General features: G+C 48.6%; 1 protein-coding gene across 1 annotated transcript in view; it reads left to right on the top strand.

Annotated features, from left to right (window-relative positions):
* The first annotated feature begins 4,917 nt into the window (after window positions 1-4,917).
* Window positions 4,918-17,402, top strand: part of LOC102450506 (opsin-5-like) — a 29,452-nt gene continuing 16,967 nt past the window's right edge. The window contains exons 1-3 of the mRNA XM_075901221.2: window positions 4,918-5,005; window positions 12,809-12,971; window positions 14,734-14,861. Of these exons, the coding sequence (XP_075757336.2) occupies window positions 4,918-5,005; window positions 12,809-12,971; window positions 14,734-14,861 (379 nt within the window). The remainder of the gene's footprint in view (window positions 5,006-12,808; window positions 12,972-14,733; window positions 14,862-17,402) is intronic.

The following is a 17,402-nucleotide window of genomic DNA, read 5'->3' on the forward strand; positions in this document are numbered from 1 at the left end:
GGCCTAGTGATGTAAACACAGGACTGGCAGCCAGGAACTTGCAGGTTTGAATTCTAGTCTGATATTGACTTTTGTACTCTGGGGCAAAAATTACTTCACCATTCTATGCCTGTTTCCCCATCAGTAAAAAGGAAGTAATACTCCTTATCTTGCTTGCGGAATCATAGAAGTTGAAGGTGGAAAAGAACTAGCCCATATTCATGAGAGCAATACACACTTTCCCTCTACAGTACGTTTCCTATTTCTTTATCCAGTCCAACTTTAAAATTCTAAGCACTGGGGTTTCCACTCCTTCCCTCCCCTTGGAGACAATTCTTTGCTTGACACAAATCCCTGTCAAGAAGTCTTTCCTGATATTCAGCTCACATTTCTCCTCTCTCAGTTCCAGCCCATTAGTCCTGGTCGTATCCCCAGAGGGGTGCCTCCTAAATAATTCAAGAACCAAAAAGAGACAGAGCCAAATTTTTTATCATGTTCACATCTGCTGGCACCGTACTGAGACATTGAAATCCTGCACATGGAAGCGCAATTCAGCACTTAGCTGTCCTTTTGACTGGGGCTTTCCAACCCTGCATTTGGCTAGTCTGTCACATTTCATGTCTCTGAAAATAAGGCCCTGCTAGTCAACGCGATGAAGAGACACCGACAAGCTGTTGCTGGGTTGAAGGACCGGTGGGGATGTAGGTTCTCACCCTAGCATGCTCTCACTTTCTCTTTTTTTGGAGATAGTTATTTCTGGGTGCTCCCATCATGGGGGACAGACGGTTGTGCATCTAGGATAGCACTGTCTGTCCCAAATGGATAACAACGTTCTTACACTGCACTGCCTGGGGCAAGGAGGTGCCTACTGGAAGACCAGTTACCTCCAGTACGCACTAGTTTGAAGATGACTAATAGCAGAACTCACCTAACACACCTATCACCTCTGGCTTCACACTTCATTGCCAGATGGGAACTTCTCATTCTGACCACAGCCTGTGCTGGTGTCAGTTGTGATGCCTGACACATGGGAACACCTCTCCAGGCATGGTCGTCAGCTGAATTGCTTTTACAACACCTGCTACTCTATTATTCATTGGCACGGCTCCTATTTATTAGGTGCTCATATGGTACACAGGTGGGGGGAGGGCAGAGAGGAAGGAACAGAAATAATGCCGGTATTAAACCTCCCAGAAGCAGGCCAGCAGCCATTAAAACATAATTATCTCATTATTTTCTCCCCTCCCTTCCTTAGTTTTTTTTTAAACGAGTAAAATATTTTTCCATTTATGTTACTAGCAGAGGGAATGAGTAGTCTGAAAAGCATCAAACGTTCCACTTTATTACCCCCTATTAACTTTCTAAGAGCCAAAGGTTTCAAGGTGCAGCTGCACGAAACAACACAAAAACTAATTAGACCAATAAAACATGATGACTTCGGCATCCTAAGAAAGCAAACATAACTTTTTAACTTTTTTTTTTAAATACACTTCTATCAGCAAGCTTACTGTCTGTCCTGCCAGGCTTTTAAAGGAGGAAGTACTTGGAGTAAAACAAACCAATTAGCAGCCAGAAACCGCCATGAAATGTGGGAACAGTGTGTGATTCAACAGCTCTTTACAAACAGAGGTGTCTGCATCAGCTTCTTTCTTGTACCATCTCAGCTATCACATGGGATGGAAATGAGAAAAGGTTCTGATGGCTTTGGAAGTTTCACAGCGTGTCACAAAATGAAGATCTGGGGCCAGGGCCGCAGCTGGTGTAAAATTGGTATCACTGTACTGAATTGAGTGGAACAATGCTGAGTTACACCTGCTGCGGATCTGGCTCCTGGTGGATAGTTCAGGAAACAACAAGGGTTTTTTTTTTTAATGTGGGCTCCAAGGATATTAAACAGACAATTCCTTTAATTGAATCCTTCTGGCTGTAAAAATCAAAGTCCTGTTATGGAGCAGGAATCTCCATAAAGCAGTTCTGAGCAATCGTTTGAATAAAAATGCTTTAGAACAAATGCCACAACTAGAAACTGTCGGGTTGCCAAGTGCAAATCCTTTAGCCTTCCATGGTTTGGGAATCTGCTTTCCTGGCAGGATAGCAGTTATCTGAATTGCCTAAGAAAGGATCCTCATTAAAAACACCCTCCAGCTAAGGTACCAATACTGGTCCTTGGAGCATCTTCAAGATGCAGCCATACATCCTTGGCGGCAGAAGGCGTTTTCATGGTATGAAGCTTCATCGCTTTCCAAAAAGCCCATATTGGAATCCAGCCTCTTTGCACTGTAGGTGCAGCAACTCATGGAAAGAGTAACACATGGCAGAGCTTCCGCAGATGGTGAACCTACCCTGGGTGCCTGTAAGACGGGAGGCGCTATGGAAACAGCCATGAGCAGCTGCAATCATACGGCATGGCTGTGCGTGCGATCTCCGGATAAAGACATGTTTTACGGAATGCTCACTGGCTACTTCTTTACCAAATGTTATGAGGCTCTCAGGGTTTGGAAGGCACATCTCTGTTGGGGAGAGGGGCGGCTGAAGAGGTGCTGCAGCAGTGGAGGATGGGCTCTTGGAGGCACAACACCCTCTAGAACTTCCTGCTGAGCGGTAGGAAGGCACCTGCAAGCTACATCTCTTTGTGGCGTCCTCTGTACCCTTCCCCCCACATGCCAGTCATTCTTTGTGGGCTGGTAAGATGGGGCCACAGTCCCTTTGAGACCACAGGGCACTCTCCATGGGAGCAGACAGGGAGCAGTCCCTGATCTCCTCAGAGCAGCAGAACTTCAATTGTGCCTAGTTGTTAGATACACTCCTCCTGCACCACTGCACATCTGTGGGAAGGGGCAGGCACAATTCACTCCAGTATCCGATAGACATTTTCTAAGTTGCTGCATGCATGCGTGTGCGGACATTTGCAGGTGTAAATCAGGATACACAAGTGTATGCACCACATAGAGTGCACCTGTGACTGAAAATCTGGCCCACAGTGGCCGGAACTCCTTGGTGTCTGGGTTTCAGAGGGGACGAGCAATTGCTGCTCCTATTGAAATCTGCTGGAGCTATAGGTGCGAAACACTAGTGTAAAACAGACCTTGGCGCTCTCTTCCCAGCTCTGTCACTCTCTCACTGCATGGCCTCAGCCAAGAAGGTTACTTTTTTTTTTTTTTAAAAGGTAGAGAGGAGCCAATCATTTCAGAATAAAATGGCATCATTTGTTTGTTACTGCAGCATGGGGTGTGAGGACAGAAATGGGCAAAAGCAAAACAGGAGGTCAGTGCTGTCTTTACAAAATGAGTCTTTAAGAGGGACTTGGTGGCGGGAGCAAGGGTGCACACTACATGGGATTCTGGAAGATGCTGCAGGCACTGGGAAGAAGCAAATAAAGATATGGATGGATTGTGTTTCCCATTGGCATCCCATTGTCCCAAATGAAAAGTACAAACCAAGAGCTGTGTTTTGCAGAGAAGAATGATCACAGTTTGTTTCCAGTGGGAACAGTCTTCGCTTTCCTAGAACTTGGAGCCATAGCTCAGCTGGATAAATTGGCCCACATCTGCGGATAGCTGTGGAGCTGGCCTGGTCATGTCCCATGGGGGGTCTTGCTTTGGGGTTAATGAGCCAGCAGCAGCTTTGATGGGGCAGAACATTCTATGCTGCTTTGCACACGTTCTTGTTCTATGGCCATCAGAAAAGCACTGAAAGGAGCGGCATCAAACAACGACAAACAAGTTTCATGCAGCACTCACAGAGACTTAACCACCTTGGGTGCCAGGTTTGCATAATTTTGGGTGATGCCCAGAACAGCCCAAGCAGAGCTGTACCATACAGAGGGTGGACTTGGGCAGCCAACCTGGAACCTGCACTTCAGAGGGACATGGATCCAGGGTGGCTTGGGAGATTAGCATGGGGCCTGGCTCTGGCATCAGCAAGTGACCCCACCCTTCTGATTCCCAGTGTCGCTTGGGGGCAGGGATGGAAACCAGAAAGAGGCAGGGCAGGGTTTGAAGAAGGGGGTGGAATGGGGGCAGGAAGGGGCAGAGCAGAGAGGCTGGGTTGCTCGCTGCAGCCAGCAGCAGGCCCCCTACTAGCCCTCCAGGCCCTCCTGAACCATGCGTCCCTCTGAAGTGTAGGACCACGCAAAGTGCAGGGTCGGGGTGATTGCCCTGGCCCATCCTGTGGACAGGATGGCTCTGAAAATAGAAAACCACGCATTGGTGGAGTCCCAGGTTCCACAATATTGGTGGAGCAGGGGCACCACAGGCCCATATAACTCACCGCCTGTGTTAACCACACACCACATTGTTAAATGGTCTTCCGGCTGCCCTCTAACTGCATACAAAGTTGATTGTTTTGTTGGAGACAGGATGTGGGTGAAGCCTAAGGAAAAATATTGTCTAATACTTGTTCGCGGGAATAGTCCACAAACCCACATGGTCCATGAGACGAAAAATCTTCCATAAAACTTAATAAAAACAAACCCCAAGACATGTCCAGCTTTTCCTGGGGGAGCACGGCTGTTGGAAAAAAATCACATTTTGGACTGGTCAGCTCACTCAGAGCATGGTACAGTAATTCCTCATTTAGCACGTGCCCGCTTAACATGTTTTCGCGATAGCACCATTTTTTTTTTAGGGAACGTTTTTGTATTACACGACAGTCCCCGGAATAACACGATTTCCCCAGTTGGCCATTGCCGGTGGCTGCGCAGGGCTTCCCCCACCTCCCTGCAAAGCGGCGGAGGGTTCGCCGCTCACTGCGCCATTCCCAGGCGACACCCCTCCCCGCGGGATGCAGTGCGGGTCCTGGCAGACCCGTCACAGGGGCATACTCCCAACCCAATCCTCTGGCTCAGGCCCTCGCACTGGTGTACCTGTGAGTAATTGTCTTATTGTGAGGCTTAGAATCAAAATTCACCTCCCCTTACATTTGCATTCTATTTTGTAGATGGGAAATGCTTCCGACTCCTCAGCGTTCACATCCACCTTATCGGAGAGAGAAGACCTGATTTTCGGCACACTCTATTTGCTCTTTGGTAAGGAGAGACATCATGTCAGGCAAGTGAGCTTACACCCATTGCCATCAAGGATGGCACAAGCTACAGATAGGTCTGTCAGAGAGATTCAGGCACCATGCAGTCACTTCTATCAGTGTATTACTTCTAGAAAAATGTTTCATGGTCTTTGCATTCATCTGGGCTCACCCCACCCACACTCTCCTTCATCACAAACAAGTCACAGGACTTTCCAGGTTCTTCTCCAGACACCGATTTCCTTTGGGTCTTTGGGCAAGCCCCATCAGTGCTCTGTGCCTCAATTTCTCCATGTGCAAAGTGAGGCAAATAGCACAATATCTCCCTCAGAGGGGTGTGAGGATTTATTATTATAAAATGCTTTGAAGTGGAAGAGTGATATATAGGCCTTGATACAATTCCTGTCACAGCCAGACACTGGGAGCAGGAGCAGACCTCAAATACCTAAGGGTATGTTTACAATGACACCCTAGTTTGAACTAGGGTGACTAATGTAGTCATTCGAACTTGCAAATGAAGTCCGGGATTTAAATATCCCAGGCTTTATTTGCATTTTCCCGGGCACCACCATTTTTAAATGCCCCGTAGTTCGAACTACCTGCCCACAGCTACACGCAGCACGGGCTAGGTAGTTCGAATTAAAGCTCCTAATTCGAACTGCCATTACTCCGCCTGCAATGTATCCTTTGGTATATACGGTCATGCCAATTTTCTTCCACTATTTGATCTGAGGAAGTGGGTCTGGCCCACAAAAGCTCATAATCTAATAAACCATCTTGTTAGTCTTTAAAGTGCTACATAGTCCTGTATTTTGTTTCAGCTACACCAGACTAACACGGCTACATTTCTATCACTATTACCTTTAAGGAGTGTGTACACCTCAGAACTGCCCTTTCTTAGCAGCAGGGGGCGCCTGAAAGCCAATGAACAAAACTGAGGTGTAAATGGTCGGACCAGGCCTAGCCCTGCCTAAAGTGAGCAAAACTATTTATTCCCATGGGGATGCTCACGTGAGTAAGGCATGCAATGTTTTGCCTGTAAAAATAAGAATTAGAGAAGGCAAAAAGCTGGTCAGAAAAATGCCAATAAAACAAGGTTGTGTCAGAATTGGTCAATTCAGCAAAATTAAAAAGTTCTGGGGAGATGGTTCAATTTGGCTGAAGTTCTGACAGAATTTACTGGGGTTTCTGCAAGTAACCTGCCTGGCTTCCTGCCAGCTGGTCCTTTTGGATGCTGGGCAACGTACTTGGTACACTGCTGGGGAAGCTGAATTGCTAGGGTCCGTGGCTCTGGGGAAGGACACCCCAGAAGACTGCCCTGGGGATGGGAACCTTTCGGATTGCAGGGGATGACTGCAAGGCGGCTCACCAGGCAGACCATCCTGGAGGCTGGGGCTCCGGTTGCTTTTGAAGAGAACATAATAATTTTTTATTTAGTTTCTGACTAGGATGAAATCAAATGTTGAAATATCAAAATTCTCTAGGAAAGAATTCACTCTCTTTGCCTAGGGATGAGTGTGAGCAGTGAGAGAAGCTTTGTGACACACACTGAGGTGTGGGGAGAGGTGAATCAATGCTGAAAGAAAATTAAGGATAATCAGCAGGCAGTGCTGAGACAGCCAAATGTTCATAGGGTGATATCCTGCTCTTTGTTCTGCTGGTGTAGAACTGTCTCAGAGGGGTAGCCATGTTAAAAATCGGAAAAAGGTACACAAATTGTGCTCTGCAATTTGCGTACCTTTTCCAATAGTTTTTTTAGAAGATGCTTTTCCAAAATTTGGCCCATCAATTTTCCAAATTTTGGAAAAACCTCCTTTCAGAAGAGCCCTTCTTCCTCATGAAATGAAGGAGACAGGGATTCTGGAAGAGCACGTCTGCCTTTCCATAAAAAATGTCAGAAGAGCAGACGCATTCCCTGGATGTATCCCAGAAAAACTCCGTAGTCTAAACAGAGCCTCGGTTTGTAACTTTCAAAACAAAAGTAGTCCTGTGGCACCTTAGAGACTAACAAAAATATTTAGGCTCATAAATTTTTGTGGGTAAAACCCGCTTCATCAGATGAATTGGAGTGGAAATAACAGTTTGGAAGATAACTCTGCAGGCTGCAGAGTTAGTGTAACTGAAAGCAGGATTTGACACAGTCCCACACAACTGCCTTCTCAATAACTTATCCATTATAGGTTTTGATAGGTAGCAAGGGAAATTAATTAGCCTCTCTGTCTACTGCTAGGAGATGCTTAATGATGCACTGAACAAAAGAGCTCTGCTATCAGGGAGAGAAGAAATTAATGGCTTGGATACCTCTGGAAATAATAGTTTGTAACATTAAGGGATCACGCAGGGTATCCGATGAGGCATGGGCTCCAGACCTAGAGACGGATCACACTGACCATACAGCTCAAAGACCACTCCCTAGGTCAGAATTTTGTCCCCGACCAATGAGCCCACCTTGTGCCATTCCTCTGCACGCCTCCTCCCCACCCCCTACAGCCAAACTGGTCAAGTTCTTATACTTTCATTCTTGTGAGTTGTGTCTGTAGGTTATACTAAAGCTGAAAGATTAAGGGGAGGGGGAATATGATTGATTTCTATAAAATCATGACCTGTTGGAGAAAGTAGGTCAGAAAATGCTAGGGTATGTCTACACTACAAAGTTAATTCGAACTAACAGCCGTTAGTTCGAATTAACTTTAATAGGCGCTACACAGGCAAACCGCTAGTTCGAACTTAATTCAAACTAGCGGAGCGCTTAATTCGAACTAGGTAAACCTCATTCTACGAGGACTAACGCCTAGTTCGAATTAAGGGCTGTGTAGCCACTTAATCCGAACTAGTGGGAGGCTAGGCCTCCCCAGCTTGCCCTGGTGGCCACTCTAGGCACAACCAGGGAAACTCTTCTGCCCCCCTCCCGGCCCCGGAGCCCTTAAAGGGGCACGGTCTGGCTACGGTGCCCGTGCCACGTGCAAGCCTGCCAGCACCCAGCCAGGGTCTTAAGGTATAGGAGGCAGTTCATGATGGGTAGGGGTTCAGAATGTGGACTCCAGCTGGGCTCTGCTTACCTCAGGTGGCTCCTGGGTGGCGGTTCAGTGGGGCTAAGGCAGGCTCACTCCTGCCCTGTCCCTGCACCATTCCCAAAAGCTGCCAGCAAACTTACTCTATCCCTAGTCCTGTTGTGCCCCCCCTTCTCTGTGGAGATAGGATACAGGGTGGGACAAGGGGGCACCTTGACATCAGCGCCCTCTTTTGCTTCCCCTACTCTGCACAGCAAGCAGGAGGCTTCTGGGGGAACAGCTCCAAGGCAAAGTGCCAGAGGTGCGCAGCAGTGGGCAGAGGAACAGCTAAAGTGTTGGCACTTGATAGCCACTGTGCCAAACCAGTCAGGAACACCTGTCAGAGGCTCTGGATCTACTGGTAGATCTTGATCTACTGGTTGGTGATCACTGCCTTAAGTTGACCTGCAGGGCCTAATGTAGACCTGGCCTAAGATTGCCAACAGTAGCATTGCCAGCTGTCATAATTTAATCATGGGTTTTGTGACATCTAGTGTTTCTTACAGAAGCCAGGTGCGGGCAATCATGCGATTGCATCTTTCAACAAAGTTTCTGGCTCTTTGGGTAGAGGAAAACCTTGAAAATGTGCTCTGAAGGCTCAAGAACCACCAGGCAAAAGAAAAACAACCTCGCTTGTTTGGGTTGTTTAAACCTCATGATTTTTAGGCACCCAGCTTGTGATTTTTGAATGCATGAGGGTAAGCAATACTGCAGGAGCTGATTTTTCAGACAAAGCCAGGGAAGGAAGGAGCCGTCTGCCCACACCCCTCCCTGGGATGCATATTCTAATTTTCCTCCACCCAATCCCATCTAAATGTTGTGATATTCCACTTGTACCAGAGTTAACTCACTTCAGAAGCTAATTACAAAGCATGGTCATAAGAAATCTTATCTGCACTTATGCTGAAGAAATGGATCCCACATCATTTTAAACAGCCTGAGCTCATACATTCATTAGGGTCCATAGGTGTGCGAACAGGGTGTGCCGGGTGTGCCTAGGCACACCCTAATGCAGAGGCAGACTGGCCCGGCGGGACGGAGCCACTGGGCTCTGCACCCCTGCACTGGAGCCGGTAGGGGCACCGGCAAGGAGGACGGCAAGCTGATCCCGGCTGGGGAAGGTACCGGGCCGGGGAAAGGGAAGCCGTCAACCCAGGCGGCAGTGTCAGGAGGAGCCAGGGCTGCGCCGGGGATGGGGTCATGTGTGGCACGCTGGAGGGGGCGGTGCCACATTGGTGTGGCATTGCAGCGCCGTTTTTAAAAATGGCCAAGCCGCGGATTGTGGAAGGAGACGCACCGAGTGGGGCGTGGGGGAGCACAGCCTGGCTAGAGGTGGGACGGCAGCTGGGCTGGGGCTGCGAATGCCAAGCGGCCCAGCTCCAGGTCCGGTATGTGGTCTGGAGCCTGGGCTGCGGGGACTTCTGGGGTCCGATTGCAGCAGACTCCAGCCCTGCAAACTGGAAGGCAGAAGGTAGGCGAGGGGAGGGGAGGGGAGAGGAAGGGGGAAAAATAGGGAGAAGGGGTGGGAGAGGAAGGGGCTTGTGCTGATGGAAGGGGGGCAGGTCAGGAAAAGAAGACACCAAGGGACAGGGTGGAGGAGAGACAAATGCGGGGGGTGGGGGGGAGGTAAGTGGAGACAATGAGGAAAAGGGCAGGAGCCAGGAGGGGAGGTGTCAGTGGGAGGGGGGACAGGGTGATGCTGGGAGAGGAGAGGGTAAGGGCACTGGGGACTAGATGGGAGGAGGTGCTGGGAGAAGGCTTGAAAGAAGGGGTGGGCATAAGGAAAGTGGGGATGGAGCAAGGCATGTGTGAGGGCACAGGGGCATGAGGGGAACGGAGGTCGAGGATGGTGAGGGGGTAGGCATCAGGGGAAAAGAGGGCAAAGGGGGCAGGGGCAGTGAGGGAAGGGGGAGGCACCGGGAAGGTGCAGGTGCCTGGGGATGAAGCAGAAGGGCAGACACCTGCAGGGGATGGACCAGTACCGGAGGAGAGAGGCAGGGCAGGTGTGTAGAGGGAGGTATTAGGAGAGGGGATGAGGAGGGGTAGCTCATATGATCAGAGTGGGGCTACTGGAGGAGTGGGCACAGGAGGGAGAGAAGGGCTGGTGGAGGGGGGCAGGTCTCAGGAAGTCTGAGGGCAGTGAGAAGAGCAGGAGTCAGGACAGCAGATGAGGGTGAGGGGTTGGGGGCAGCAGGCACCAGGGGAGCTGATGGAGCTAGGGGAGGAGACATGGCAGCAGAGGGAAAAGGCAGACATTTATAAGATATTCATTAATAACTTGGGTGCCACAGTGGCACGTCCAAACAAGCCACATGAACTCAGTACTGGTGAACAACACAAAATTCATTCTGCTTATGGGAGGAAACTCTTAGAGGGAACACTTCCCCCAGCCTCTCCGCCTCCGAGTTAATGTCACACATTGGGTTAATGCAATTGCAGGATAGTTGCATGCAGGGGGTTTGGTGAGGGCCAAACTAATCCCTGTTGGTAGGAAGATGGTGGGAAAAGTCCTTGAGGGGGTCACGTGACACCCTTTACTTCTGGTCATGTGTCCATCTTGCCCCGGGAGTGTTGCCTCCAGAGGCATGGCTAATGGGGGGTTAGGGGTGTGGCTAATGGAGGTCAAAGAGTACATTTTTTAAAAATTCTTTGGGAGCACACCCTAATGAAATGTGCTGCGCACGCCTATGTTAGGGGCCTTGGCCTCTCATGTGTTGACCTCTGTAAGATGAGAGGTGTGCAAACAATGCACAGAAATGCGCACACAAGAGTGCACAATCACACCAGGAATGCAAACACATGCACTCACAGCTATACAAATGACCACACCTGTGCACACCAGAGCACTCACACCCACAGACATGTAGAAACAGATATGGAGGAACAAACAGGCAGACAGGAGTGTACCCACACACATTATGAAGTGGCAGACAAGGGGAACAACAGCCTTCTTCACCCCATCCTGAGCACGCTGGAGGTGGAAAGACGGAGAAAGTCAGCAGCTCTTGCAAGCAGCTAAGAAAGAGACTAGCAGATAATAAAGCTGGTAGAAAACAACTAATAAAGAGGTGAGGGAAAGAGTCAAATTAGCTTTGTGGTAGATTCCTCTAGCAGTGCTGGAAACAAGGATATACATTTGCAAATTCCCCTTAAGAGGCCAATAAAAAGCATTCAAAAACTATGTGTTTGGGAGCAACTCTCCCCTGCAGGAATCCTACTTATTGAGGATAACATGTTTGTATTAGCTTTGGCATGTAATTGTAACCACTGTATTGCATTTAAAAGCTAATTCACTAGGAATTCATTCCAGTACCATAGTCTGCCCTCAAGTAGCTAGGTTCCCCTTTGTCAACACACAGGAAAAACACCTTTAAATGATACCAGGGTTACTTAACGGAAGAAAGCTGTTGGTATGAACATTGATTTACCCTAATCATCATAATGTCCGTCTTGGTTCCTTTGTAAACACAATATCGTACAGAACAGACTCACACTAAAGAGATTGCCAGGAAGAAATTAGACACAGAACATGCCCCACTCGGTCTTCAGTCACAGGAATTCAACTCCGTCTCAGACTCTGCTCCTAGAGACCGTTTCACTGACATGCTGCCTGCTGCCCCATCCCCAAATGCTTCTAACAATTACATTCCCATTAAAAGTTGCCCTTGGGTGTTTAATGGTTATTATTCACTGCCAGCTGAAGACACTGTTTTTGCAAAGTACAGCAAATCCTGGAAGCAGATCATACACCAGGATGTGACCAGCCTTGAAAAGCTTGAAGAGACTTCTATCTTTTGTACGGAGTGAAAATGATGCTTCCAGGTAGAGCCCTGCATGAATATAGCATTGGTATCTGCAGCCACATCTGCCAAAATGATATATGGATAGCCACGTCCATACCCACGGATGCAGATCCTCACAGATGTAAAGGGGATATCCATAGATTTACAGGGTTCTAGATACAAAATTTGTATCTGCATCCACATCTGCAAAAATGAGCCACAGATATCCGTAATCACATCCAAGGAAGCAGATACCCATGGCTAACTGCAGATTTGCAGGGCTCTACTTCCAGGAGAGCCTGGAGAGTTGCCTAGCTCTCACCCTATGTCTGGTTACCTGGAGCTCCTTAAAGCAAAAGGACAGTTACCAAAATGACCATGACTATGCAGAGGAGACGGGGTAATGCCAGTGTGGGAGCGATTGTGTTTGAGCATTCCAAGAGCTAGGACAGACAGTTTGAACTCAGTGCTCATATCGTCCATGTAAAGCCCGGCCTCTTGTCCCCCGCCTGCCTGCCCAGGGCTCACTAACCACAGCACAAGGTGTTTTATTGATCACATCGATCCTGGCTGAGTATTCCCCAGTACTCTCTCTACTCCAAATTCCTGTACCAGGAGCACACAGTGAACTCTGTGTAACAGCTAAGAAGCAGTTTTTTCTGTGCATGTTTCCATGTCCAGCTTAGCAATGAAGAAGGGATGTGGCTCAGATTGCTATAGGGCCCCACAGACCCTAAAGTGTGAAATCAGTGTGTGCAATCTGTGTCTGTTTTTCCCTTTGCACATTTATACAGGCAGCGAGTGGCATCTCTGCATGTACCTGGCTACCAAACACACACAACCCATCAGTGTCTGACGACTGTAGGTGACCAGCAAGACATACCTTGTCCTCCTGGCCCTCTGACATTCACTGAATTGCTGCTGGTGAGCTTGAGTATCCAGTCCTACATGGGGTGTGTCTCTGCCTTTTTTCAGGCATTGTCTCTCTCTTTGGAAATTCCCTGCTCTTGCTGGTGGCCTATCGGAAGAGATCCATTTTGAAACCTGCTGAATTCTTCATTGTGAACCTGGCTATCAGTGACCTGGGCATGACGGTGACACTCTTCCCATTTGCCACGCCATCCTTCTTTGCACACAGGTAGCTCGTTTACACGGCCTTTAACAGGGATTTCGCCGAGTCTCAGTTTGCAAATCCTGCGTGGAGCAGGAGTGGGACTGAAGGGTGGAGCCAAAGTCTGAGCACCATCACACCAGTGTAAGTTTGGAAAAATCCCATTGGAGGCAAGAGAGTTACACAGAGGAAAGTGGGAGAAAAGAGTGGCCCTAGATTTTTCCTAATGGGAACTCATGCTCTTCTCTGGGAATAGGGATCATTCTCAAGGGAGAGCGCCACATGAAACTGGATATGAGCCACCTCAACAGATAGAGCCATCCCCTCCCCTTCCCTTCCCTCGCCAACTCCCTCCTGGGACATAAGCTAGTGCTGCTGGCTGTACAGAGACCACCACGTCTGCTCCTCTCAGAGGCAGGGGCTCCAGTTCGAGTCCATTTGAATCCATGTGGCATTGTGGGGAAGAGTCATACAATTGGTCCATGAGCTGTAGGTCCCCTGCTCTGGAGCCTGGCCACTCTGCAGGACACGGCAACAAGCATCAGGCTCAGCTCGGGTATGAAAACATCCCAACCTGCTCAGCCTCAGGCTAGGTCGTCTCTGCTCACCTCCCTCCTGCTGGCTGGCCCCACCTCGCTGCTTGCTGGGTGGGGTGATGAGTCGCAGCACCTCTCTCTGCAGCACACGCTGCACCACACCACACCAGCCTCACAGCCAGAGACAGATCATGAGCATGGGATTTAGAGAGCAGGAAGCCCCCCTCTGCCCCCCCCAGTCAGGCCCAAGCCAAGCCTCCAGGCCGTGCCGTGTAAAGTGTTGGATTTGGGGGAAACCATTTTCAGAACTGACCTGACACTTTGCAGTTGGGTTGGTGAGCTCAGATCAGGTTTGGGTCTAGGTTGGGCTTTAAAATTAGGTCCAAGCAGACCTCTAATATGGCTCCCTCCTTTGGCAGGTGGTATGGCAGTGAGGAGTGGGGAGGGGGAGGGGGAGAAGAGAAAGGGAACCAGCAGGTCCTGTAGCATATTTAAATGGAGCTTTGCTCGGATAAAACCTTTCAGCCTTGTGCAATGTTTGCCCAACACTACACTCTACCAATCACCTTTTGAGGGTGGTAGTGTGGACCAATAGGTAGGACATGGGAGGCAAGAGACTTGAGATTATTTCCATCTCTGCCACTGACTCGCTGTGTGACATGGGGCAAGTCACTTCGCCTCGGTTTTCCCCCCCCCATTTGTAAAATGGGGCTGATGATAGTAACCAGCCTTTGTAAAGATCTTTGAAGTCTGTGGATGAAGGGTGCTCTGTAAGTGCTATTATTACTTCCTTGTCACTCAGATATTCATGTCCAAAGAGTTAAACTGTTTCAGCAAATGCAGTTTATAGGTATAGCTGCATGTATGAACAGCTAATCAAGATAATTTGTATTCACAATAACTTCATTTGTGCTCATAGCCATGGTAATTGTGCGTGTAATGTAGGGGCACAGTCATGTGCCCAACGCCTTAGTCAATCAGGCCCTAGGTATTTATTTCCCCAATCTGTTGCAGCCGCAAGAAGCAATCGATGTAGTTTTGTTTCCCGGGTCAAACCATGAGATGGAGGAATGCCAAGCTTCTGCAGTTGGGGTCTGGTTTGAAATGCTGGGAGGGAAAGACTCATGTGACTCTATGAACTGCACAGAACAACTCAGACAAGTTCCCTCCCACCACGTCACAAGAAGTGCAAGCGCAGCACTTGATGTAAACGTGAAGGTTTTGATTTTACTTAATCATTTTTTCCCTTCCAGATGGCTGTTTAACCATGCGGTGTGCACATTCTACGCATTCTCTGGCATGTTCTTTGGCCTCTGCAGTCTTACCAGCCTGACAGTGCTAAGCACGGTTTGCTGCCTGAAGGTCTGTTATCCAGCATGTGGTAGGTGCTGGGACATGTAACTTCGTTACTCTCACCTCCTTGTTACACCACCAGTAACTCATTCCATCTTCCCCATTCTTTCACAATTAGGTTGGTCACAAATCTCTCGGCAACCTCGCTCTGGAAAACTCTCCATTAGGGAACATACTCATAAACATTTTAAATTACCCTAATTAACACAAGCAATAATACCACAGCTACTAGTTTTCCTCTTTTAATTTGTGTATGTAAATTCATCACCATCCCATTTACTGTTTGGTGCCATACAATCAACGCAGCAGGTCCTTAGATGTGTGGGTGGGAAGAAGTTCGATTTATTATGTCCCAGCCCCTAATTAAATAGGGGGATGTGTTTGAGCGCCAGTATCCCTGCCATGTGCTAATTGTACATGCAACAGGGTCTCAAAGCTTCCAGAGAACTTTGGGGTGTGACTCAGCAGTCACTTTCCAAAAGCCAATTCCTGGGTATGCCAATGTGTTTCTTGCCCATTTGCCCACATTGCTGTGTGACTTTTGTTTGTTAGGATCAGACTAGGTAGGATTTCATAGACTGTTTCAGGGCAGGCAATTCCACATTAGTCTGAGTGCTGGGCTGCAGATAAAAACAGTTACTGCATGTGTGAGCTCCTGCCTTAACATTAACACACATTGCATGCAGGGCCAGCCTCAGGGTTTATGGGGCTCTATGCAGTACTATTAAAATTGTGCCCCTTTGCCTGATGGCAGCCTAGGAGAGCAGTTTTTTAGAGATGTGGTTTTATAATGATCGCAAATGAAATATTTTTAAAACAAATTTTAAACCAAGGTCTTGTCAACTAACACAGTAAATTGACAGGATATACTTGGGATTGGCAAATGCCTGTTAAATGGCTTCATTGCCACTTGAACGGCTCTTTCACAGGTTGGATATTATGCTAATAGGTCTGTCAGGCTCTCTCACTTGTAAGTTAACTAGATCCTCTCCCAAGGAAGCCAAGCCACAAAACAGGGACAGGAAGATGCAGTGGGTGGACAGGAAGACCCACTGCTGCCCCAAATTTTCAGGTACTCTGTACAAGTGCATATTCTGTGTCTGGGTCAGGTTGGGTCGGTTTCACGGCTGACTATCTTCGCCCAGTGGAAACACTACGACTGACTACACTTGCAGCTTCTTGTGCAAGAACTCTTGCACAAGAAAATGTCCACAGTGCCATGTGAAAGCTGTGCTTTTGTGCAAGAGCACCCATGGCAGCGTGGACGCTTTCTTGTGCAAGAAAGCTCTGATGGCCATTTTAGCCATAGGGCTTTCTTGCGCAAGAAATCCCTGCTGAGCGTCCACACTGCCCTCTTGTGCAAGATCTCCTGTGCAAGAGGGCTTACACCTGTTATATATAAAAAAAAAGCATAGCTCTTGTACAAGGAGCCCTCTCTTACCACACTGTACTGTAAATTTACTCGCGGAAGAGCAGGCGGGCAGTGTGGACGCTCTGCAGATTCTTGCGCAAGAACGGCTGTACTTGTGCTAGAAGCTGTGAGTGTAGACATAGCCTACATGTCCGCTTTAGGACATTTCCGGGTTCTAGAGTTGCCAATTTTGATTCGATGTATTCTTGGAGGTTGTCACATGACAATCTTTAATTAAAGATTAATCCTTAACACCTGGAGATTCCAGCACACTTCTGGAGGGCTGTCAATCCTACTGTTAGCCACATGGCTGATGCTGTGCAAGACAGAAATAAGGAGAAAAATCATAGCTGGATTTGTGCAGATTGATCCTTATGACACATTACACTACAGAGATTGCAAATGAAAAATGTGTTCTAGGTATAGACTTTTAGGACTGTGCATGCAGAAGTTTGCATGCACTTTCACACCTAATTGGTACACACACTGATTGTGATTGGACATGTAAATGGTGATTGCCATTCTGGGGGATGATTATGAGCCACGGACCCACATTAGGTGTACAGGCAGCACACGCAGAGGAACACTCATAATTCGGTGCATCTGGGCCTTCATTTCCCCTGGACAGAGGGAGCTCAAACTTCTTTTCTCACATATTTCTATGTGAAACATGGAGTGTAGCAGTCTTGTGGGAGAGGCGCTCTTCAAGGTAGGGAAGCCCTATCGGTGGCACGACTGCATTAGATCAACAGACATGATCAGGGAGTTGGCAACCCCTGTATGCCTCAGGCCCTTAGCAGAACAGTCTCATCCACAGAACAGTTTGGGGCAGCTGCCCCAAGCCCCATGCTTTGGAGGGCCCTGTGGCGACCCCCTCAGCCATCCTATGGATGGGATAGTTAGGTTAGCCCCGGGGCCCCGGGCATGGTGGGGGGTTATCTGACAGGCCTGGGACCGGCAGCAGTCGCCATCCCCCTACTCACCACGGTGGTGGGAGACATGGGAAGCAGAGGGGAGTGGAGCAGGCTGCTGCATCGCTATCTCCCAGCTGGGTCGCTCCAGTCCATGGCAGTGATGGAAAGCAGAGTGCTGCAGCTCTGGCCCACCTCTCCCCCCTAAGCAATGCAGGGCTTAGGGGAGCAGAGCGCAGTGGGCCCA

This window comes from Pelodiscus sinensis, chromosome 17 (assembly GCF_052426305.1).
Source record: "Pelodiscus sinensis isolate ZL-2025 chromosome 17, ASM5242630v1, whole genome shotgun sequence".
NCBI classification, from domain to species: Eukaryota; Metazoa; Chordata; order Testudines; family Trionychidae; genus Pelodiscus; species Pelodiscus sinensis.